Here is a 25,904-nt window from a genome sequence, read left to right as displayed (position 1 = left end):
CGCTGATCATAATAAAAGCGGCAGAGGAACCAGAGTCGGGGGAAGATTCGCAAAAGTTACGCTGGAGGGATGAGGCAGGCGATTCGAACGGAGGGAACGGGCGACGAGGGGAAACCGAAATGGGGGTAAAAGATAAAAATGAATGAGAATGATATTACGAATGGTACGGAGGGTGAGGGGGGAAGGGGATGCCGGAGCATGGAACCGGGATTGGCGGACTAGAGGATGAGGTACACAGACGGAAATACCGACCTCCGTGGGATAGGAACCGTGATACGTCTGTGTTGCGTGGGTGTGAGGTGGAGGCAGAAGTGGAAGATGGTCCCCGCCTGGCGGGGTTGAATTTCGCGAGGTTCGCCGGGTCTTGGTCCCCGTAAGGAGCCGAGGAGAGCGCGGGGCGGAGGAACGAAGATAAACATGACGGGATAGCAAATGTAGGAGCGATAAAACGATATGAAAATCCTGCAGCCGGATATAAAAGTGTTGTTCCTCGGCTACCGAGCTTCTCTCTTTTCCCTATTCCTCTCTTCCGCCCCCTTATACCTCGCCATTCGCAATCGTCCCGAACCAGCTCCTCCAGACTGCTTCTGGTCCCGTTATTGCCAGCCCGGAAACCCACTCATCTTCATATTCCTTGGTTCGTTTCGCATCTTTTTTCGAATTTACCTTATACCGCAAGGGTGACTCTTGCCTGCCTTGGTTTATCGTCAATTAAGTACTAGACTGCACGGTGAACTGTTGCATTTTTATTTCGACTTTTATCTGGTTGGAAAAATGTTTTTAACCGTCGTTTCCTCCGCAACTGTACGTAAATGAATGTTTATAAATCCTTTGTGATGAATGGATTTGAACTACCTTTATAGCTGGTCTCACTGTCGTTTGCAAAATTACTCTGCATAGCATATACCTAGAATTTTTGCAATTTCCGATTAAAATCTGATAGCAATTTTTCCCAGATTCAACTGGCTTTGGACTCTTCCGTGTGTTCCACCAACCTCATCGAATTTCCAAACACAATTCCACAACCCTGTGAGCATAAATCGTGGTAAAAGAATAATTCATGACGCGGGAATCGACGCAATTGAATTTCTTGTGTAAAAAATTAGGCTCAGTTACCGTTTCCTGGGGTTCTGTATATAAAGCACCAAAATTCATTCAGCGAACTGTCTACCGGCTTTTATCGGTTTTACAATAAAAAGTATAATAATGCGGAATGTTTTCCGATCCGGTTGGAATGACATACCAACCGATGCCGCCATGTTCGAATCACCCTTCCTCCTCATCTCCTCTTCCGAGTTCCTCCTTGTACCGCTCACACCGCGACCGGCAGTAAATTTTCCCGCCCATCCCCTTCCGCAACCTGAACCGACGCATAAAAATGTCGCATACCGATTTCGAACCGATAGAATCACGCCGGTCGCGCGGGCAGATTGTGCTCTGAAAATATTTAATTTTAGTCCATTCGAAATTTCCAACGATTTTTCACGCATGCTGCCTTTCGCGCGAGCGAGGGATGACGATCGTTTGCTTTCTGGAGTTCTGGATTTCGATATAGACTATGTCGGAATGACGTTACTTGTATTCTAAATTGATGCGGCGGAAGTGATGGAGAGAAACTGAACGACGTGATGCTAAAACAATTAAGACGTCGGGGGACCGAATAACGGATCTGTGAGCTTCGTTGTCGTTTTAACGAAATTATCGCTTTGCATATTTTTATTTTTTTGATGTAGGCTTGGATTGTAGCGATTGGGCGGCATGCGAGTCAGATTACACGATCAGGCACAGGAATGTCCGCACATCAGACGGTTATTTAGACTTGATACTCACGAGGCACGCGCGGCTGGTCGCTTCGAGGCGCGTTTCGAGATAATTGAATTTGTGTATTCGGTAATTAGTATTACTTTTACGAAAGCCGCTAGTCACTAATTGCCGCGGCTGTATAACAGTAACCGGAAAGAGAGTCTCCCGTTCCATTCGATCGTTAAACACGCGAGTAAGTTCACTTACACTAAAGTTACAGATTTACACCGCTTTTAAACTATCGCTCAACCTTCAGCTCGCTAAACTTGTTTAACAAGTATTCGGGCATAGAGCTACAGCGGAGTGTCGAACTCATTGAATTCGTTCCGGAGGGATATACTCGTCACTTTCGTTAAACGGGAAGAGCATGGCTATTTATTCCACTCGACGGAGAAATCATTCTCTCGGATATCTGAGTGTGGCGTATATCCTAGGCTGCTGGACCAAACAATGTCGTCGTTCTTTCCTGATCATAAATATCGGCGTCTAAGTAGTTTCGGCAACAGTTTCAATATCATAAAGTGACTTCTGCCGAGTGCCGTGATATCCCCGCAACGCAATGGTTCGGTTCGATGGGCAAGCCGCGTCTATACACACGCCGAGGGTTTCGACACGGTGACACATCGCTCCAGAAATGCGCATCGAATATAAAAATACAATATCACTTAGCGCTCAGCCCCAACCCCGTACACATGTTCATCCGTTCACAGTCCGTCTCTCGCGCTCAACGCGATTTCGCATAACGGTAGGCATAAGTACTTACGATAGTGGGCAGAAAAGAAACAACCTCGCGTCTCCCGAGATGCGTGAATAGATAAATTCTCGAGAAGAGGGTTGCGCGGTATCCCAACCCTTGACTGCCGCAGCCCGAGGTGTCGGTATTTCCCAAGGAAAGAGATTGGAAAGAGAAGAGACAACGCGTCCCGAGTGTTTGTCACACACGGGCGAGGCGAAGGTATACCGGAAGAGCGAATCTCCGATCTGCAGGGAATCACTAACCGAGATTCAATTACGGCACGTCACGCTCATATCTGTTTGGCAAAGCAACATCCGATGGTTGTGTAAACGCGAGAGTAGGACCGGTAACAATGTTTTCCCAGTACGTGTAGACACTGCCAAGTGTATGCGTTCAGCGATGGGAGTAGAGAAGTAGGAGGAGGTCAAGTTGGAAAACGATGAACGAATTCCACCCCGAGATGAAGATCGGCCTATCCCGGTCGTTCGCTCGTATTAGACGTACGTACTTGACGCTAGGGACGACAATGAACATTGTATCGACAACTACCCTTAACGCCGACGGTGAAATGAAACCCCACTAAAGAGAATCGAGCGAGTTCCGTCCAAGCGCAGGGGTGACGCGTTCTACGTCTGTGTGTCGTCGCCTATTCCTCTTCCTGTTCCCGTTCCATGCCCGAATGCCGTAGTAAGTGCGGAGCATGGAGAAGCGGATGGTTGTCGGTACGAAAGGGAGGATCCCCTCGCGCAAACTTAATCATAACAGCCTGTTAGCTAAATGAATAGCTGCTAGAGCCCTGTAGCAGTTCCGTTCCGCCTCTGTCTCTGTATCCTTCTTTCTCTCTATCTGCGGATTCCTCCCTCGGTGTTGTCGAGGCCGTCAAACCCCCTGGTATATACCTACTAGGGCGAGAATCTAGTTTCTAACTATTGCTCGAACCGTTCACCCTTCGTTACGCTTCGCGGAGCTCCCTCGGCCTTGTTATTAAATTAATCTATCGTTTAGTAAATTGATTCCAATGTATCGTTACGGTATTTATCACTCGCTAATACCCTGCAGTGCGAGACCGTCCGCGTCCCTCGCAGATCTTCACTCGTCTGATTTCATTAGCGAGTTGATCCATCCGCTCATGGCTTTCCAAATGACGTATCTGTTTCGGTTTCATGTCCCTGGTCTACGGTGGTCGATTCTACAACTGGGTCTCAAATTTTTTATGCCTCTTCTTACCCGATGTGGACTAAATTTTGTCACGAAGCTACATTGCGTGACTTCGATGGCTGGTTCAATCGCTCCAAAACTACAGATGACGTAATAATTTCCACTTCAATTTTGGCTCTCTAGATTTCGGATGCAGGCGGCATATTTCTTGCGAGTCCAATCGAGAGTGATCAATCTCTCGAGGACTCAGTGATTCGCAAAGACCCTCGTAAAGCAAATCTTTTATCCCTCTTATCCGGGACTTATTGAAAGCGTTTCTTCCCCTTTTGGCCAGCCGATTCCATGCGTGGAGTTTCCCTGAACCCGTCCTATTTTTCTCCCGTTCTTCTTGCTCTCCGCCTCCGTCCAGAGTTACACATCTACAGTTTTAGCGCCGCCCAACTTTACCCATTTCCTGCTTGATAGGAGAGGTTGTCGAACATCGACTCATCGTTAGTGGCCGCCCAGCGTATCTCGAATCGTCAATTTAATCAGCCGAAATTGATTCGAAGGATTTCTTTCTTCGTGAGTTTCAATTCTTCAATGACGACAAATCATTCTATTTCTGTACGATAATTAAGTACTTACATGGCTAGGCACATTAATGTTAAATACATTTTTCTCATTATTTGTGTTACAATCAAATTCAACTTAGCCGCATGTGTCCGAAATTTATTTACCCAGTCGTAGATTCGCGTCTCAATTTTTTGTAATGAGAATGGATTGATATTATTAATAATTAGCGAGTTGTATTATTATAGATACAATATTGTATATTGGCCATTTATTAAATAAGAGATATGATACACAAGCAATAATATATTTATAATTTATACAATGCTTTATACAAGATCGTTCTAAACTTATTTCTTCATTTATAATTTACCTAATACTGTACAGTGGATTATAAATTATACTCGTATATTAATTTACGTTTACTTTTATAATCGATACGTAATTAACTTTAACTTCTATTTAATAATTACCTATTGGTGTACGTTTCGTTTATTTGTAACATGTGTGTGTGTGCATGTGTGCATGTGTGTTTATCTCTTCCTCTTCGTGTCCGTATCGTGTGTTTTATCTTACGAGATCGTTATAACTTTTAATAGATATAGGTATATATGCATACAAGCGCATGTATATATGTATACCTATAAACTCCGCATTTAAAACGCCAAATATCACATTCACGTTAATTATTATCTACATAATATACAAAATCTCTCGTCAGATCGTTCCGACTTTAGTCAATACTTCGGTTATAATCAACCAATTTACTCGTCACGCACGAGTAACGACGATTATTATTAATTCGCACTTTCCTTATTACGACCGCCGGAATTACATTCGAACCGTCAACAATTTCGTAACGCTAACTCTTATTAGGTACGGATGCCCAATTTATTCGGATTGGTATAGCATAATATTAATGGCAAAAAAAAAAAGTACTTTCTACTCTCACGGAAATTATCGAATGACATATTATATCGAGGTCGAGTTGTGCTTCGACCAATGCAGGATTAGAAATTGATCACTTTTTTCTTTCAAACTTCTCCTCGTTATTAATCGTAAGAATTAATCCCGTCTTTGCTGAGCCGTTAAATCGCAAAAGAAGACTTCAAATTTTTTACCGACTGTTAAAAAATAGCCCCTGGGCCTTTCGGTCGCACCGAGGCGTGATTCAAACGGTGTATTCTCCCCATGACGCTAGAGGTCGAGCGGGATCGGTTTGTGCGAAAGAATGTCCGGGTTGTGGAAAATTACGATCAGATTCAAGGTCCGTACTGCTGTTCAAGTTCCCTCCTTAGCCTCTTCGCGGCGGTTTCGCCGTTGCCCTCGCCCTCCGCATCGCTGCACCCATCATCGCCCTCGGCAACGACGCCTTCGACTTCCTCCTGGCGTCTTTTCGCTGTCGCCATTTCCGCAGCGTGCTTCTTTCGCCACTTTGTCCGCCTGTTTTGAAACCAGACCTGAAACATCAACGGGAATCATGAATCAGAAATATTTAATTATCGGGACGAATAGGAATTCAATAAAAAGTGTGTTTCACATGCGTTTTGTACATTCTTACATTAGACGGACTAGAATGTTTAATAATTTCTTTAGGTACTAGAGTCAATTTGTTGATCGGTACTTTATAATCACAAGGATAGCATCTGCATCAAAGCATACCATTTAGAGGATATTTTTCAATTGGATCAATTAATTATTTCTTGATTTAGGAACGCACATTTATAACGAGCACCGAGTGCTGAGTACAAGAGTAGAAAGTTTTTGAGCTACGTAACATTCCCGGGTAAATATTTACCAAGGCGAATAAAGTTTATTTCAATTATTAAACTGAATTTTAACGAAGTCGAAATACTACTTCTTGCTGTGCAGCAAATTTCATTTGAATCAACTAAAATTCTCTCGACTTGACTCAGCGTGGTAAGACGCGTCGAATTAATTTTGTTTATAAGCAATGACGGGGGTTGAACCGGCTTCCTAAAAACGGGGCGATCGAAGCTCGCGACGGCCCCTCTACGCCTATAAAGCTCCGAGGCAACATCTCCTGGAGGTTGGGTCGCGGTCGTAGCTCGAGAGCTCTGCGTCCCCGCAACAATGTATTTAATTAACGTAACTACCGTCAAGGGAGGGCACGGCGCCACCGTAGTGATTGCAACTCTACGCCGTCGCGACGCCTCGACACCTCGGCTCGGACCCCGGGTGATGCGCGACGTTGCGAAAACCGAGCTACGCCGGGAGCGCTCTCGAAGCTCCGTTCCATGTTAGATTAAAAAAATATCCATAGCCCCAAGTCGGCTAAGCAGATTAAAAACCGGGCCGCCGATCCCCGCTTTCCCGCCGTTGTATCGTGCCACAGCTACCGTAAAAGTTAACCGACGCTTGGATGAAAATTAAAACTCTCATTCCGGCCGAGGGGTTGGATTTTCGGATTATCATGATGTTGGGATCGGATCAATTCCCGCCTGAAATCTTTGCCTCCAGCGTCTGCGATTTCTTAGATTTCGTGAAAACTACTTATTTGCACTGAGAAAAATTTCATTTGTCATAGTAGCTAGAAAAATTCAGTGAAACAGTTATCGTTAAAAAAACTGTTCGAATATTTTTGGAATTACGAAAAACGAGGTACGCATAACCATTTTGCGCTATTGTCGTTCCTTTTTCGGTAATTGCAACGCAAAATCAGATTGTTCGGTTTACCGTATTTTTTTAGTTAAATAAGGCTTTAACATCAATTTATTCTTGCACAAGCATTAAATTTTCGCAACAGTTACAAGAAAATATAGTAATAGAAATTGTAATGAGGAAGAATAGTAACGGATACTACTAGACTTTCCGGTAACAGCTAGAAAACTAATTTTCATTTTGTACCTAGAACTATACTTTTCGATTGTGGTAAATAATGAAAATAGTTAAGGACTGAGCGGTAACCGGAATTAAAAATTTCTCTCAGTGTATTAAAAATAAAGACGTGAGACAGAGGTTCGAAAAATGAGAGGGAGTCGGTGGCTCTTTACTTCTGGAATTTGGCTGGAAAGCAAAACGCGAAATGTATAATCGCCGCAAAAATCATGTTTCAGATCTCTGGTACATAATCACACCGAAATCTCAGCTGACTCCCCCACGCGAGTGATATTTGACGAGAAGACCGCGAAATCTCTATTTCATCGCTTTGCAAATTGTCTCCTTCTCCACGGTCCTCTGTGGTTTCTTTGGATTCGGTTAACCGCCGAATTCAGTTCCGTTATACCCATAGCATAACCCGCTTTACTCAAGAATTGCGGTGGCTTCGAATCCCAAGAAAATGTATCATTCCATATTACAGCGAATAAAATTTAATGCGGTATTCGCGGAACGAAAAAGATTGGAATCTGATATAACAGCCACTTTCATTATAGACAACTGTTGGATTTATTACAAGACTTGCAAAGTTATCGCCGTATCGAGACGATAGGATCGTCAATGATCCGCAAAAAACTCCACAACTTACTTGAGATACTTTCGTATTGCATCTAGAAACGAACTTAGTTTCAACGATGTAAAATAATTACAATCTCTAAAACAATATTTTTTTTATTTTACATTAATATCCCTACTGCGAATCAACGGTTCAGTTAATGGGCCCAATAAAACCCCATTCAATTTTCGTCTTTCTTCCGTTCGCGCCCTGTATAATTACGCAGTTACGTATCACGCAATTTTGCGCATAAATTGAATTCACCGTACGCGATTTTTCATGGTTCGCGGTTGCCCGAAACGCGAGCGTCAAATTTTCACGGGTGTTTGATAGCGTATTCTGATTCCGATGAGATAGGATATACAGCTCGGTATAACTAATCTTATCGCTTGGTTAATAAGTCACTGACACGCGAAGCTCGGTCGTTTGGAGTTTTTAGTTTTGTCAGACGCGTGTATAAGGGCGGCGATATCTCGGCCCTGCGTCCCTTCCCGTATCCTCGGACCCTTTTATACGGGGTTAGCTGCGGTTTTATAGTTGGATTTGCGGCACAATGCGTTCCCGGTCTTTAGATAATCTTGATTTAATGAATCTAACAGTTGCAAGAGGCGTGCGGTATGCGAACACTGTAATGCAAGTGCGCGTTGTGGGGTGAACAGTTTTATTTCATCCGCAAACGATGCTCCGTCATGCCTTCTGTCAAACTCAAAATCGAAACATAATCCGAGCGTTTAAATTCTTCGAAAAGTATCAGTACAAGTACCGTTTTCATACCCAACATTTTCACGGTTCACTTATTTCGCGCCAAATGTGGTGGCAAAAATTTTTCGAATCCCGTCGATTGTCACTCAGCGATGTAAATTTTTAAATTTGCGTGTTCGCATATTTTGCTTGAACTACGATTTACCGCCGGCTGGAAAAACTTCCGCGTTTGTAAGTCAAACATTCGCGATTGATTTTAGGCGAATTCGCGTTAGACTTGTTCAATTGCGCGACGCGCAGGGGCGAGCTTTAAATCGTGCCCGATGATCCATACCTTAATACATGCGTGCATCGCTTTTGTGAAAAACGTCGAATTTAAACTTCTTCCATGCCATTTGCTCCGTATTTATTCAAACGTCGCGACTCTGAAGCATTCGATAATATACGATCGCTCGCTTGTCAGCTTGCCACCCTCTTGTAACAAGTTATTATACGAAAGGAATTACAAGCGACAAAATCGTAGAACACAGTTACCAGCGAAACTGAAATTATTAGCTACGTAAGACATAACGGAGGCATTGTATTAAAATTTAGTCAAAATCAAAGTGGCCATTGATTGTTTAAAAATAAATCTCAAGCATTTCCAGGTTTCCAATGACCCAAAAAGCCGTTCTTCGATGACAATTTTCTCGACCATAATTAATAGGTGTCTTAATTCGCTTAATTACTCTATTAACCCTACATTCGATTAAAATTCTCATATTTTTCTCATCGTCACACGACACGTTCATCGCAAATTTGAATATAAAAAAGTGATATTCTTATTTTTCTCCATGACAACAATTGAAATCCTCTGAAAATTCCGTGACCCTTTTACGGAACACCGTGTTAATTCTGCGTAAAAAGTCTTTCCATGTTTCACCGATTCGAGGAGGCGCCTCGGACGCGGGCCAAAGGATGAGAAAGGAGAAAATTGAGGGTGGCTGTCGGTGGCGATAATGCGCATCTCTGTATTCCAGACTCGTAGCGCTACGCCATATCGATATGTTTCAACTCGCCCCTTTTCCCACCCCCACAGCCATCCCGAAGCATCGCTAGGAGCAACGTCTCGCTTTGGCTCGAAGATCAAATGGCTTCACCGATTCGTGTTATCCTCGATATTCCATTTTTATGCAGGAATCAAATTTTGCGGGAGAAAATTTTATGTCTTTTGTATGCGAGCGGGCGCACGCGCCTCGCGTATGCGTGTGTATAAACGGCACGCGGAACGTGTGTCTTGACTTGTTTTTCTCAACCACTGCGAATTCTAGATTCTGTTTTTCGCATATTCGCCGAGTCCCTTTCCTTCGTCCTCCCTTCTTTCATTCCTCGTCCCCATGATTTCCTCGGCCTTATTTACCCCTCGAGGTATAAAAGTCAAGCAGCGTGGAAAAAGATAGTTTCTCTATATTTACTATATTTATATTCAAGTTTTTTCTAGGATTAGAGGATTTAATAAAGTTTTTAAGCCGGTTCGCATTCCTTATTCTTATCAACGGTATTATTTTACGAATAATATGCACAGTCATAAAATCTGTGTCGAAAGAAATCTCGACTTTTTTGTATTTTCAAATTATCACCGGTATCCGAGTTTATTCTTTATGCGATAAGAATATTTGTTAATGCAGATCTTTGTTAAAATGCCCATACGAGTGATTAAGATTATCGGCAAGTTATTCTTTTACAAATAGTACAAAAATTAAAAAAGAGCAATGAATAAAAAATTAGAAACTGAAAACAGAAACTGATCAGATGTCGATTTCATGTTTTGTTAACGCATTTTTTCAAATCGTACAGAATAATAGTGATCGTTGTTACATAGCTGATAAAATTCAGATACATATTACGAAGTTAAAAACAGTCTAGCTCGAATGAAAAATGATATTTAACTTCACAAAATTATACCGATCAAATGTCACCCCGCAGTTACTTAATTCTATAGTAATTATTACATACACGTTTACACAAAAGCAAATTATCAGTAGACGGGCGACGCTTAATCCTGCCAAAATAAACGCTCTTTTCATCACATAAAAATGCTATTTTAAAAATAGAGCACAGCCCATAGTCATAGTAAGCAGATATACATATAATTTCGCCTGCACGGTGCAGCGGGATTTGACGGCAATTATAATGGGACGTTATGGAGTCAAGTGCATGTGTGGCAATTTTGATGGCGATTTGGTGTTCGGCGAGGCAATCGGACGAGGGGCGGTGGTGAGTAGGAGGTGAATGAAGGACACCGCCTGCTGCCATGATTTATCACGGGGGTGGTTTCACCCCCACCCCCCCTCCCATGCGCCAATGATGCATGGGGCGTCCGCCACGGTGTGTCGCGGAACGCAGGGGTGCCTCGTTCGTACTAATTGACGTCATTGATATTGATATTCGTCCAGGACGCGCGGGAAGATTACGCCCGTGGTAAACAGCTACGCACCCCCTTCTCGAAATCCACAGGCGCGACGCCAACCCCCGAAACACCGACCATCCACCCTAGCTGCAGACCTTCCAGTCCTCGGACCAGATGGGAAAGTGTCGCGAAACTCAACCGGTGCTCCAACTATTCGTACCAACTATTAATTCGGGCATTACGAGCCACAGGTATTTATCTACAAGCACAGAACCAATATAATCGGGTAAATGAGACGTCGGGTATTCCCTTTTGGCATACTTCAAATTCTGGTATCATTGTGTAGATTTATTTTTACAGCTAGACTGAAAGTTTTAAGAAAGTTCCCAGCTGCTTTGAAACAACTGTTTTATACAATATTGTTGAATTTATTCGAGACACTTGATGCTCCAGGATAATATCAACGCTGATAATTTAATTTGCTAATCTTTGGTAAGCTTTTCTTATACTACATGCATCAATACAGATTAAAGGTGATTCAATCATTGGTGTAATGATTTTCGTTCGCACTTTGGCAAATTCTGTATAAAAATTTCTGTGTTTCTCTCAATACTTTTACAGATTTTTCACAATTCCAACCGATATTTGTACAGCGTATAACTAGAAAAAAAAACAACAATGTGGGTAGATGAATTTATTCAGATATTCTCAATTCGGTCTCTTTTCTCATTCTTCTCCGAAAAATTTTGTATATTCGAAATGGGCTACACCGATATTGGCAGATAGGTACACGCAAAATAATTCGCACAGGATGTGGAATGCGGATATACACCACATACACACGCGTGTATCCAAATACACATACTTTTCTTATGTAACACACGTGTTGCCAGAGATTTGAGATTTAGGAAACGGGGGGTGAATTCGTTTTGAATAATATCACCGAGGCGAAAGACGAATAAAGGAGGAAAAAAAAATAAATAAAAATAAAAACCAAAATGATGTCACATATACGGAGTCCGTTCATCTCGTTCATCTCCCCGTACAAAGACACCGTCGTTTCGGTTTCGAAAATTACTTTACACCGAGGATCAGGGGGTAAACGGGGGTGACGTCACAGGTACGGAGGCACAAGGAATGAAAGAAAGAAAGAAAGAGGGATGCTGGTAGCGGTAGTACATGTAGGAGTGAATCGGCGTTTCCCGGGGAAAATCCGAGGTAATTGAAAGCCGAGCCTCCCTCCCTCCCTCCTTCCCTCCCTCCCTCTCTCCCGGCGTTCTTCCCTTTCTCTCTCCGGGCGTCGCGTCTTCTCTCTTTCTCCCCGTCCTTCCCTTCCCTTGGATTTCATCCACCGCGTCTCTCCTACCCCCGGCCGCATCACTCACAAACACAGACTTGTAGCTTTTAATAAAAATGTAAATATGGCCGCGCAGAACGAGCCAATGACAGCGCTACATCGGCGCGGCAGTCCGACGCGCTGCTACCCCTGCAGGGGCCGCGGCTCTCGACGAACAGGGGTTGCCACGGCGTCGCGACGGAGGAGGAGGAGGAGGAGGAGGAGGAGGAGGAGGAGGGCCGACGTCCCGCGTCTTTCCATGACGCGAGGGGATTCCCCGCGCTATCCTGCGGGACGACGGCGCAGGTGCCGAGGGAGCTTGTCACGTCTTCGCTATCTGCTCGGTGTACCTTTCCCCCGCGGTCGGTCCTTCTTTTCTCTTTTTATGCTCGTTTTTTATTCTTTCTTTTTTTTTTTATTCCATCCTCGTATCGTTTGTTCACTTTTGTTTTTAGTTTTTAACACCGCTTTCGCCCAACCCCACCGACGAGATATTTCCCCGCTACACTCGAAACACCCTCGATCGTTAACCACGATTTTTTATCCCGCCTAAGCCACTTGTCAACTCAACTTTTCCACGGGTTTTACAATATCACCAGATTTTTTAAATTCCTTCTTGTTCAATATTGTCAACGTTCGGATTAAGCCAATCAGATTCGAATTGCAATATAATTAATAAAAAAGCAAAAACTGGCTCTTTGTTATATCTCGCGATAGAACCGAGAAATAATCACAAACCTCGTCGATAGCAGAATTTTACTAAAAAGTTGTTTGAATCTTTGATTTGTAGTGAAAAAAATAAAATAATATATTTGCTTACATGACGAAAGAAAAGGAAAAGACGACTGAGCGATATAATGACGAAATAATTGTCTTACCTTGACTTGGGATTCGGACATGCCGAGGGCGTAGGCTAGTTTTGCGCGTTCTGGTCCCGCGAGGTATTTCGTTTGTTCGAAAGTCTTCTCGAGGGCGAATATTTGCTGACCACTAAACGTCGGCCTCGTGTGTTTCTTCTTGCCGCCCTCGTGGTCGCCGAGTCCACCGCCACCCGCCCCCGTCATCGCCTGCTGACAGCCAAGCTGTTGGGAAACTGTAATAAATAGTAAAAAAACATCCCGGATTTAAACCAGATCTCAATAACTCCTGAGAGTTTACGCATTTTATAACAAACATCGGATCTCAGCCGGCTTACGCTTCGTAATTAACTAGAGAAATGATCCGCCAATTGAAACTAAAATTACGAGCTGCTGCACGGTCACTCCATAAAAGCAACGGTTCATAATCGGGGGGGGGGGGGGGGGGGGGGGGGGCAAAACGCGTGAGCGGTAAGGGTGGAAAGGGTCAATCGAAGGGAGGCCCTGAGGAAATAAAGGACAGGGGGCGAGGCAATAACCGTACAAACGCGAAAACAAGGAGAGGCCATGAAATAAAGCAATCATCCCGAGGGGCAACAAGCCGTCTGTAGGTATATACGTGCGCACGAATACACGGCCGCCCGGTTCTTGTCTTATTTATTTTACGAGCGAGATCCGACCGTCTATGGAGCATCCGCAGCTCATTGGTTCACCCGCGGAAATAGACACGGAGAGAGGAGAAAAAGGGACGATCATCGCGAGGCTCCTGCAGGACCCAAATACGACCGCCGCGTTATCCGGGATCCTGCGGCAGGTTCCTTCAGGAACCCCCGGCACCGGGTTTCGACGAAGCCACGGGCACGTACGCGTCGTTGCGACAGCTGGGAATCGCTGCGTGCCCTGAACACCTTCCTCGGCTTTATCCCGGGGGAATATAACGCCCGAAGGTTTCGCTTCATTCCGGTAATCGTTGTATCACGGCACGGAAAGAGACAAGGACTATCCGAATGTTCAGGGATTTTATCGCCTGAGGAGAGCGCAACGTGTACCTTATAATTGTATGCATCGAGAGAGAATTTCGAGGTGCGAAAATATAGTCGTAGTTTGATCCTCTGAGCTTGTCAAGTCGAGGAATGTTTGTTTAATAATCTTCGTAAAAAAAAACAACTATTATACTAACACGTTATTCGTGGTGCTGGATAAAATTGAGGCACTTTTCAAAGTCGTCGATACCTCGAGCAAAGCTTTTTTTTAGTAAAGTTAACACAGCCAAATATCTGCCAGGAATAAGTTCCCAACAAAAACTTGTACGCGTCTGTTTAATTTGCCATTTTCCACTCAATTTCGTAAGTGAAAAGCATAAATTTCATCAGCACGCTTTTCTCCGACGCATCTTGGGTGGTTGAATCCTATGTACGAGGAAGTTAAAACGATAGACTCTCGTTACACACTTTATGTATACGCTTGGTATTCTCTTTTGAAAACGAATTATTCGCGAGAGCATCTTTTACCGATAATCTATCGAACATGTATTTTCTACCTGTTAAACTAGCACGATACTCCTGTAATAACTATACCAGTGAGAACTCGAAAAATAACGATATACACGCCGAATATATCCAAGGGTAAAACATCCCTTTCGTAGCTTTTATTTTCTCACTCCTTCATTTTCGTTAAAAGTTCATCAAGTACAGTTGAATTCTCGATCTCGAAATTCAGTAAACTTTACATAGATCGCGAAACTAAAACTTCCCAGCTTTCCAAATTTTCTGTCCCCACCATTCCTCAGCGTATATAAAAACTAAAGGATCGCAAGTCCGTCAAGTTTGCAGGCTCCTTCAAGACTTGACTATACCTAATTTGAAACGATCAGATTTTTTGTAAAATCACCTAATCCACATCCAATATCGCGTTTTGCATCTATACGGTGTTCGTATACGTACACGTATATGTATATCTATACCTGCCGGAACGGAGAACGACGACTCAGTTCTGCGGCGAGAAACAGCTGGCTTGCTGTCGCCGTTTCATCCGTTCGAACGGAATGGACGGGTTTATACATACGTGACTGTGTGCGCCGGAATTTCTACCACGTGGCGATATAACCCTCCCCCCGCCCCTTTCTCACCCTCTCCAGACGTCGCGTACGGTTGAACTTTTTTGCCTATCACGCTCCCCCTCACCACCCCCCGTTAATTATCATAGGCAATCGTTATCTGGTGCGCCGGGCGCCCGTAATTAAGAGCAAGCAACTCGGAGGGCGGGAGGTGGTTGGAGGTGGGGGTGAGGGTGTATCTCCGCCGTGGGACTTTAATTTAATAAAGCAATTTGTAACGGAATACAGAACGAGGCTTTAATGGCCGCACGGCGGAGAGGGCTCTAACGAGCTGCTTACCGCACTCCGCGATATCCTCCAGCCCTGCACACCATCCAGTAACGCAGCACACGCTCGGCGAGATAGACCCGATGGAGATAAGGGGCCTCGTCATACGGACCCACTTTCCCCATCTCTTGCCCCCAATTTCGCGCGGCAATATTTATCGCGATTGACCCCGGCTGTTATATGATATAGATTCAATTTACTTGGTGGAAAACGGATTTGTTATTGTGTATGTTATATTTATGTAACACGTGGTGTTTAAATTCCGCTGAGTAGGTATGTAATAACAATTCTATAATATACATATGTTATACGTTATTTCGTAAATCGTTGATATCCAAGATTTTTAAACTATCTCGTTACTCATCGCTGACCATTACTTTTGTCTTCTTTCAGAAAGAGCTTCACGCAGTTTTTTCACTAAAAAATTACACTTATCTATTCTTACGTTGGCTTCTGGAAACTCGACCCTGTTATCAATGGTTCTATGACCACAGGCATGAATATTGGCTCGATAAGTGATCTCAGAACTGTGATTTATCGAACTCGGATGTTTTTGTGCACGAATTTGTTTGTAATCAGAATACCTGTAAGATTTTTCAATCACTCATGCTATTGGATAACGTTTCGTTTAACAGAAAATAAAATTGTATGAAAAGCAAGTTTTTCAATGTATTATAAAATCCATTCCCCGAACTTTTAGGTATACGATAAATTTGAAAACGTTTATTGGTACTGCACTGATAAAACAATTATTAAGGACAAATTCCGCATTTTCTCATCAAAAGTTATCAACTTTATAATTCTGAAATCCAAAGATAAACCGCATAACGTACCACGGTTACAAAGTAGAATATATAATTCCAAAACGCTGTAAGATATAATCCAAAATCGACAGAACTGAATCTTGAAAGCTATCGTACTCAACGAAGAAAATAGGCTGAAAAATAAACGACGAATTAAAAATTGTTTCAAGAAAATACGTTCGTCTCGAAGAGCCAAGATATCGATGGGGTGATAAGCTTCCGGTATCATAATTCACAATGACCAACGATAGCCAGGAGCTCGTAGCGAGGATGTCCCAGCCTGCATGCGACGACGACGAAGTTGTTTGTATCCGATATCCAGGTCCAATAGACGAGCGATGCGCGGGTCGCTATACAAAGATTGGCTGGATGGCCAGTCAGCAACTTTTTTACTGCGTTTCCATCTCCCGCCTCCCGGTTCCCCGCATTCTCGCGAGGCACGTTGGGCCGCGAGCCGTTCGTGTAGAACACACCTCGAGCGATCGACGCGTGCGGAGGAGGCGGAGGAGGCGGAAGAGGCGGAGGAGGCGGAGGGGCCGCCGGTATATTCGAGGTTTTTATCACGTGGATTGGGGGCATAAAGGCATAAATAAAGGATCGGTGGTTCCCCTGGCGATCGTTGGGCGAGCGTCTGGTCCTCGCGAGACCAAGGAAGGCGCGAGGATCGCCCGGGCGCTAAATAAAATATATTACACTGCAGCACGCCGTTAGAAATTTCCCCCGCTGTTGCCCCACCCCCTTCCGAAAACGGGGCCAGCGAGACGGCGTGGTTAAAATATTGCCGGAGTTATACTCTCGGCGGCCTGCAAAGGAGCGCTCCTGATCCTCAACGTCGATATTGAAATACCAGGAAGCGATGTTGTAAGGGAAGAAACCGAACTCTGCTTGTAAAAGTGGGTCCAACATTGGTTATTCTTCGGAGTTTGATAGTTGACGGTGCAAGAAAGCAGGAAGTTGGAGAGAAGGAGTCGAAATTCGGGAATACAAAGTTGAGCCAAATTTCAGGCGCGGAGGTAGTAGCGCCGATTTATGCCAATTATTCCGTCCGTTTTCTTTGGTCGTTCAAATATTATGATTACTAAATGTTGACCAGGTGTTGACAGCTGCCTGGCTTACGTATATCAAACGACCAAAAAACAGGAACACGGCGCGTGGAGGAAATCGGTACTAATAACTCTGCGCCAAAAACGGGTCCAATTTTCGCTGGCACGCTGGCTTGAGTTTCGTCTCCTTCTCTCTTACTTCCTGCAAGAAAGATTCAAGAATTGTGTGTAATGCGCCTGGTGAAGCGGCAGCACGCCAAGATTCGAAAACTACGATATCGCGCATCTTATGGTGACTGGGGCCTTATTTCGAAACATTGTGATAATTTAGTAAGAGATAGCGCTCAATGTTTTTGTATTAGGCTAGGTATCTGAAACACGGTATATACTGGGTAACGTAATCTCGATATTAATTTTTACATGTTTCAAAGAACAAAACATCGACGATCATCAAATGCACAGTATTACAATAGCCTTGCAAACATGAATACATTTTTTTAGGTGATCTTGGTAAAATATTCCTTTGTTTCTACCTTGAACTTTTTCCACTCTATGATTATTTTATTACATCAGCTTTCAGCAATCACTTTGTCATGTGGACGACTTTTCAACAGTACATAGACCATACTAATTGTAAGTAAATGAGTTTATCACACGTTTCATTATTAACTCATATAACTTTTCTATGGATCGAGGTTATGCCACGTGAAAAATGGTCGTAAAAATATTACCCAACCGTTTCACTGTGACAAGTAACAAAGTTTCACTATAAGGCCCATTTTACCGGTGAACAGGAGGCTGCTCTCTGTTTTGTCTAAACGGTGTTTAATATTGTTTTCACCGGTCAGAAGAAGTTCCTAAATCAGGTCCGCGAAGCAAGTATGTACATGAAAATCTCGTCGCGTTGCCAGTTCGTCAGACGCATTACCCACAATTCCCGAATCTTATACCGAACTCGTCAACCGAAATTGGGCCCGATCTTTCGACATCTAAAACACGAGTTCGGTGTTTCCTTGCAGATACTACATCCCGCTCAAGATCCGCGACGTATCCCAGCGAGGCCAATCGACCTGTCATAAATTCGCGCGCATTCGGTTTGCACGCGCAAATAAGTGCACGCCGGGTGTTCGGGGCTTTGCGCAGACCGCGGCACCTCGACCTGGAGTCGACCGGGCAGCCACGACCGCGACCCAACCCTCTTACACGCACCCCTCGTCGCTGGGCCCTCGCCTTAGGCCGCATGTGTTACCGCGAGAGTGATCTATGCGTTTAAAGGGGGCGGATGCCTGTCACGTGTTCTTTGGCATTACGTGATTCCACGAGCGACGTGGTTTCAGACGTTTACAAATATTGCTCCTTCGCTCGCTCCCAGTTTGATGAATCGTTCCACCCCAAATTTGACCCCGTTTTGTATGTTCTAAATTCGTTACGGTCTTGGTTCGTTTTTTCGTATTTTTACTAGGGTCTGGATGGAGATATCGTATTATTCCTGGGGCCCAGTTCCCTGACGCTTTTCGAGTCCTTAGCTAACAACGAGTCTCAATTAGGTCGACAGATATCAATTCTGTTATGCTGACGGACTTGGGTAGCCCATTCCGGACCCAGTTTGGATTCAGACCTCATCCGTTGCGTCTAAAATATTTTTACAAAACTGGCTTAATGTCACACTCACGAGAATGCAGTCGAGCTCGCCACGCTAAGGGGTCGCTGACCAATCCTTGAAGTCCTGGCCAGTAGACGGCAGGATGTCGCGGCTCCGTTCGCTGCTGGAACTGTCCCATACCTGTGACAAAAGGACAAAATTAAAGCAATCCTTCGTGAACGGATAGGCTCGATTTGGTAATCGCAAGTTTGCTTGCGATCAGGAAACTTGATGCGCAGGCTACACGCAGAATTCAATGATTGACTATATTTTTATGAAAATTCGTTTACAGCACGACTGTCAGAGGCTCGCGATGGTATAATTAAATGAAAACGTTAAAAATGTGATCGATGCTGACAAGAACTATGGAAGACGTCGGCTTGAGATCGTATGAAAATTTTGATTGCGTGAAATAAGAGTGTATGGTATTTAGCTCGTTACTGTGATTTTGCAGTTAAATACGGGCGGTAATCTCGTAAGTCTGATTAAAAAAATTGAAAAACGATATTGCCGAGTCGAAAATTAACTCCTAATTACGCCTTCAATAATTAAGACTCGAAGTATTTTATGAAGACATTTAGCCGTGATTAAATCAGACGCCGATTGAGTGTGTTGATTTAAAAATATCTTAATGATCTTTGGTAACGCACGAACGCAATGCTACACGTATATTATATAACAACCGCATGTTGAATTCAAAAACAATTTTACGCCCATAATTCCCGTACAATTTTGGAGAACGCGCATCGAATATCGAATCACGCGATGTGCAGTGATTAATACCATCTGCACCGACTGATCAGAGTGAGTGAAACGAAAACCTGTAGAAGCATCAATTTAATCCGCGTGTAATAAATTTCCGTTACTCGAACGCGTGGGAAATTAAAAATCTGTCGTAACGCCGAAGTACAAAGAGTAATGAGATAGCTCAATTGCACAATGACTAGGTTTCGACCAGTCGATTGAAAAATCAAAAGGTTCAAATCGTTCACACCGTCGTCTTACGGAGATAAACACTCAATCATGCACGACCATTTAATGACTGGATTGAATAATTCCGTGACCGTCGCTTACAGTCAAACGTTGCTTAAGAGTTAAAATTCCGCATCGTGTGCGTACAGTGTATACGTAATACGTAGCGATATAACGGCCTGTGATTAGTATTACAGATAGTAGAAAATTAGTAATTACTATGCGAGTGCCAAACGGTGCAATGCGCTCGTTATCACTCATTGTCAAGCGGAAAGTTTTAGCGCATTACCTATGCGCGTAGCTGGGAGTAGCTTGTAAGCCAACGTGAGAAATTCGTTTCAGGTGTTACTTGTCAGTGTTGAATTCCAAACCTATCACTTTACGAGAAATTCGATAATTGAAGAATTTTGTTGCGGTACATAGTGAGAAATATTGTTAATTTGAACGCTTCGTCTCAACTGAAAGAAATTTTACCCACTGTACATTTTGCAAATGGGAACGATAAGACTTTGGCATTTGAACAGGAAAATGTTTTACCGAAGCATCGCGAAAGATGAATTAGCTCCTTTCACTGTCATTGAATCGATCTCTGAATGGCTTTCACGCACTCGATCGGCATCCAACTCTCCATCCGTGTATATCGTTTGAACATACTATCGTGACAATGTAGCGAATAGTGACGACCGAACGTCAAATGACACCCATCATCGCGCGTATTGCAACCAAACACGAGCCGCTGTCCGGCGCAGTTCGAGCCCCGTTCTAACGAGCCAAACAACAACAGATAAACGTACCCGAAGAAGCTGTGAATCCCGTGTGCATGGCGTACCGGGGTGCAGCCAGAGGTTGAGGGTGCGGCGCAGGCGGAAGTCCGTGTGAGGTGGAAACGGGAACCTGAGGATGGGTGGCGGCCGGGCGGGATAGGATGGTGTCGATGCCGTGGGGGTTGCTGCCGACGGAGGTGATGGAGGTGGCCGGACTCTGTTTTCCACTCCCGGTGGGCGAGGGCTGTCCCTGAGGATGGTTGGCGAGCTGTGCGGCAGAGACGCCGGACAACTGGATGCTCTGCTGCTGGTGATGCTGCTGCTGATGGCTGCGCTCGGCCATGGAATGGAGGGCGGCGAGGGGCTGACTGCCGAGCATCCCGCCGCCGGCGGCACTCAGGTTCAGGAATTGGAGAACGTGGGGCGAGGCGGCGGCGTGAAAGTCGTGGAGCCAGGGCGGCCTCGGGGGCGGCGGCGAGTGGCTGGAGGGCGGAGGTGGCGAACACGAGCCCAAGGACGACCCGGCCGACGAGCTGCGATCGCCGTCGAGGTGGCTGGCGCCGCGGCGATGAGCGTCGCTCAGGGATGACATGTCGCCCGGTTCGCTGTCGACGCCGACTAAGCTGACTCCCGATCGGACTCTAAGGTCGGCACAACCGTCCGCTGCACTTTCCCCACAGGTCTTAGTCAGAGAGCACACCATTTCGCACCATGCATAGTTCAGGGTTGGCCTGAAGGTATCCAGGGAAGGCGTTTCGTGCAGCGGTTAACCGCTATTCCGACTCCGCGGTCCGGATGGACAAACTCGCGGCTCGGTTTCACTCTACCGCGGGCGCGTGGCCACGCGACGTTTTTTTACAGTTTCAAAACAGTGCGCAGCGCACGGGACTTGTGTACACAATCACTGAAAGTTTTGCACGCGATCACTGCGAAAAGCGGAAGTGCGGCACGTCTTCGGTCACCAACTCAATATCATCACACTTCTAGGTAAAAGACGAGGAACTATTACGTGAATACCGTGCGAACGAGTGATCGGTAATTACTTCGACGGGGTTGAGTCTCGAGGACTTTCTAGCGCGACGGAACGCGTCGTGGCTCTGAATGGAATGTCGCTGTCGAACTGGCACCTCGAGTCGAGTCGGTTCGTGGTCCACGCCGGGGAGCTCTACTCCGGGTTTCCTCTTCCCCGAGGAGAGTGAGGATGAGAAGGAGGGGAAGCACCGGGAACGAAGAGAGAGGTGGCCGCTCACACTGCGCCGAAGTGGTATCCGGGGGCGTGCCGGATCGCGGGGATTGGATGTGGAGCGCGGTTACACCGGAAGGGAAGCTCGCCGGGGGCGGAGCCTCTCAATCTCGCATTAGCTTCTTGTTAAGCGTCTTTCATTGTGTGTTTAAACCCGTAATTTATGATCCTGACTGAATAAAACAAGAGCTGGTTGCCACGGCTTGTGACTCGCCTCGCCTCCGGTGCTCGGCCTGCACCTTCTCAGCCACGTACTCTCGGAGTACCAGTTAACGTTGGCCTCACTTCGACGTAGCACGGTCAGCGTCACTCACTCCACGTGCACACAAACAACCCACGGGACATCACGAGGACGAACGTCGTCGTTCGGTGGTCGAAACGTCGTTGCTCCCTGAAGAGCATTAAGATAAATTGAACGTCTCTCACTCTTTTGCTTCCTTGGTCTCAGCTGCTTCTGCACCAGGTCAGGTCAATGCAGACCCTACATAGCCGCAGCAGCTACAAGGATGCAGCTCGTATCATTCGTCTTGATTCGTTCGAGGCTGAAGGACAGTTGCTTACAGGAACCTACGTGGGTGTCGTTCAAACCTTGGTCCATGCAAGCACGATACATCCAAGTTCACGCGACTGATTGTGCGGGTAAAACTCGATGCGTACGGTAGAGGAGTGCAAGTCGGTCCAAAGATCGTTTCACGAACACTTCACTTTCGTTTTTTTAATCTTGTTAGCACGCTGATGCAGAAATACACCGAACGAATCGAGTTTACGCGCATTTGCACCGTCAGCGTATTAAGTGTAAGGCTTTCCTCAATTATCCTCTAAATACATAGTGTGGTACCTTAGGGTGAATATTGCACATGAAAATGCTCGCTCGAAGCTATTGCACGGACGATTACCTCGAATTCCCGTTTTTCTTTGCTATCTCTCTGTCCCTGCATTGTTGTACCTATACAAGGAACGCTTTCCAGTACCATAAACTGGCCGGCAGCTTGTACCGCCTCTGTTGCCGCCAAGTAATTGAGATCTAATTTTCCACCACATCAAATGTTATTAATGGCAGTGTCACTTGACAAAAAAAGGAAAGGTAGGATCCGGCAGCGTTATACTGCAGTGTGTGAACATCACATGGAGCGGGAAAACGTACGGGTAGCGTATACCTAAACGTGTGTGGTTAACGTTAGTTTCAGCGATCTGCAGAAGTCGTTCTCCGTTTGTTACCATAACCTTTGGACAAATATAGCTGTATCGGAGTACAGGGTACGTTTATCGGGGAGAGTCCTGCAGGATGCGAATACAATATAGGCGGCAATTCGATCGGATTAGTTATGCAGTTACTCGGCTGTGGATAATTGCAGCGGGGAACCCTGACGTGTCAATCTGTACGGGGCTGCAGCAGATTCCCGGTCGCCTTTTATAAACCGTATATACGGCGTATAGCCGTCCATAAAACACTGACCTAAGGTAACCTCGCACATATTTAACTGCAGTCTAATGACGGCAGACTGCAGTGACAGACCCTCCCATCTACTTACGATGAAACCAGATATATTTCACCGGGGTTTCGGTCAAGTAGCGGCTTCGCTCTCGCAGCTATCAGCCTTCGAAGAAGGTATAGCTGTGCTGCAGATTTCACTGGAGGAGATCTCGATTGGAACATGTTCCGCGAGACAGGGGGAAAAGCGTGAACAATGAACGAGAATCGAGACGCGATTAAATTGTATGTAAGTATAACAGGCAGGATTTATCCCCGTCGAGGCAAATCCTCGAAAATAATGTGGAAATAGACGCTAATATCACGGGCTTGACTCTTGACGTCTGACGTTGAATGGATCCCGAAGCGTTAAAACCGTCCCAGTTCCACCGTTAGATATTCACGAAACACGACAAATGCGACAGCTCCTTTGACGCGATTTAGGATACAGATTTCATTCTCCTCGACAGATTTGTCTATTATAAATAAAGTGCAGCTGCATACAGGTATACACGGAACGTGCAGGACGTCCAGGACCTCGTCGGCGCTCCGGCAAACGATCTCAAAAGTCAACGATTCCGTGCTTTTCCCGACCGATCCGTCATCGCTCGTAGACCAAAGGCGTCCAAGCGTTATATTGGCCTATTGAGGGTATCCGAAAGCTCTGAGGACTGGTTGGCACGGGCCCCTCACTCACACAGGCATCGAAATCCGGGCGATCGGACCGCGCTTACAATGTGCTCTCAGAATTTGGAGAGAGAAATTTCAAACCAAAGTCCTGAGGGTCCCTCAATGCCGAACCGAAAACCCCGTGAAAATTTCCGTGTTGAAGCGATGGTCTTTTCTCGCTGGAGCAATCCGAAAAAAGAACTGATGTTAACGCAAAAATCGGTAGCTCGGTTACTTCGAGTTACACAGCCTCTGCAAGTACCAGGCTGTGGGAATGATGCGATTCGATGCGTCAGTGTCATCGCTGCGCATTGTTAGGAGCACGCATCGCGCAGAGAATCTCGTTGCCTAACGTGAGATTAATGACGTCAAGTTGCGGCTTAAATAATAACTGGGCGATGATGGATCGGCGCTGTGCGTGCGTCCTAAATCGGTCGCATTATCATTATTACGCAATTGTTGTTCCACCTCCCGATCGGATCTCTATAATATTCTCACTCTCGCGGTCAACGCGTAGTGTTCCACGATGCGTAAGTATCGGTTTCCCACCCGACTTAAAGCATTTGCGGTATAACAATGACGCGAGATTAGCTGGAAAAAATTGTTGATCAAAATAGTTTACCTCATCGTCGTCGATTCGAGCGAGACTGTATCGCTCCGCACGTTCGATGATGATCTTTTGGCGGTGCCCTGAGATAAAATTCAAGTCCATTGTCGACCGATCGAGAGAAGAAGGTTCGAATGAAGTCTGAGGATTGACCGTCCTAGGCGAGGAAGCGGCGTGGCTATATGGGATCATCCATTGTCGACGTATTTTAGTGCCCAGCTCTGGGTTCTGCCCGAGAAATTTAAGTAATTGAACACAATACGGTTGACAGCCTCGCAACACTGGGGTAGGCACGTATAGCCTGCACCCGTACACGGGTTCGCAGACATATATTATCCGCTTCTCCGCTGTACCAATCTGTCCCTCGACAATGCGTAAAGCCGGCAAATTAGGTGGCGGGTCCAACTATACGTACACGCTTGCTGCAGTTTCGCTCTGTGCGTGACTTCAGCTGCGTACAAATAGCGCCGTTGGATTCCTCGCCGATCCTCATTGTTGGTGGTCCATTGTCGGGCTTTCCACTTACAAACTACGATGCCCCAATGCCACTCCGTTTAACACGATGGTGGATCTCACGCGCGACATCGTCTTTGCAGGACTTTCATTAATCTAAGCGCCCCGAACGCTTCGTATTTGAAGAGGAAAACCTGAAATCATAATTCAAATTTATTAAGCATTCGAATCACAGGAGAATGTTGTCAGGTATAAATTTTCAGGTTAATGCGAAATGGAAGCTGTCCGTTTAGTTTGCTATATTTTTTCGATCGTACAGTGGCAGAGAACGTCAGTTTATTCTTGCACCAACGTGATATCAAAAAATTTGTAACAAAAAAGAGCAGCAGCAAATGTAATAAAATTTTTCGCTACAGCCAAAAAACCGTATTTTTCGTATCAAGTAAAAAATTAAAATAGTCTTATAAATAAATTAACCACAACTAGAAATTTCTCTCGGTGAAGTTGAAGCATCCAACTTCGTGCTAACGTTACGTACATGCGTTAGGTAACCGAATGTTAAGGGAGAAGTCGATTTGAGTCAAAGACGAGGATAAGAGGAACAAGAGGATCAGCATGGAGCGAAAGAATCGGCACTTCAACTAATCCCCGCAGGAAGAATCTAACAAAGGCAGTTAGCCGTATCGATTTACCGTCGTGAGTGAATAGTATTTTGAATATCTCGTTCCTCGGTCTTCTGTTTCGAGGGATTTAATAACGGCGATTCTTTCCTCGCAACACAAGGCGAGAAATTTCCGTCTGTGTGGGTGAAAATTGGTGAGGGTTCAGCGACGGGGGGCGCGCGATGATCCGAATATTATATAAAAG

The 25,904-nt window shown here is 45.2% G+C and overlaps 1 protein-coding gene across 1 annotated transcript; it reads right to left on the bottom strand.

Moving 5' to 3' along the window:
* Window positions 1-4,528: 4,528 nt before the first annotated feature.
* Window positions 4,529-21,926, bottom strand: LOC124184740 (homeobox protein Nkx-6.2-like). Its single transcript, XM_046574784.1, has 4 exons — window positions 20,625-21,926; window positions 18,889-18,999; window positions 13,009-13,223; window positions 4,529-5,709 (listed from the first exon to the last, which is right to left on the bottom strand). Exons 1-4 carry the CDS (start codon window positions 21,295-21,297, stop codon window positions 5,512-5,514), a joined length of 1,197 nt encoding a protein of 398 aa, XP_046430740.1. The 5' UTR covers window positions 21,298-21,926; the 3' UTR covers window positions 4,529-5,511.
* Window positions 21,927-25,904: the final 3,978 nt, after the last annotated feature.

The sequence above is a fragment of the Neodiprion fabricii genome, chromosome 6 (genome assembly GCF_021155785.1).
Source record: "Neodiprion fabricii isolate iyNeoFabr1 chromosome 6, iyNeoFabr1.1, whole genome shotgun sequence".
NCBI lineage: Eukaryota > Metazoa > Arthropoda > Insecta > Hymenoptera > Diprionidae > Neodiprion > Neodiprion fabricii.
This window is presented reverse-complemented; position numbering and strand designations above follow the sequence as displayed.

Coding starts and splice junctions, on each gene's coding strand:
- LOC124184740 (XM_046574784.1), bottom strand. CDS start 21,297: ATGGTGTGCTCTCTGACTAAGACCTGTGGGGAAAGTGCAGCGGACGGT. Junction 19,000..20,624: donor GGGATTCACAGCTTCTTCGG/GTACGTTTATCT, acceptor CTTTTGTCACAG/GTATGGGACAGTTCCAGCAG. Junction 5,710..13,008: donor TGTCCGAATCCCAAGTCAAG/GTAAGACAATTA, acceptor TTGATGTTTCAG/GTCTGGTTTCAAAACAGGCG.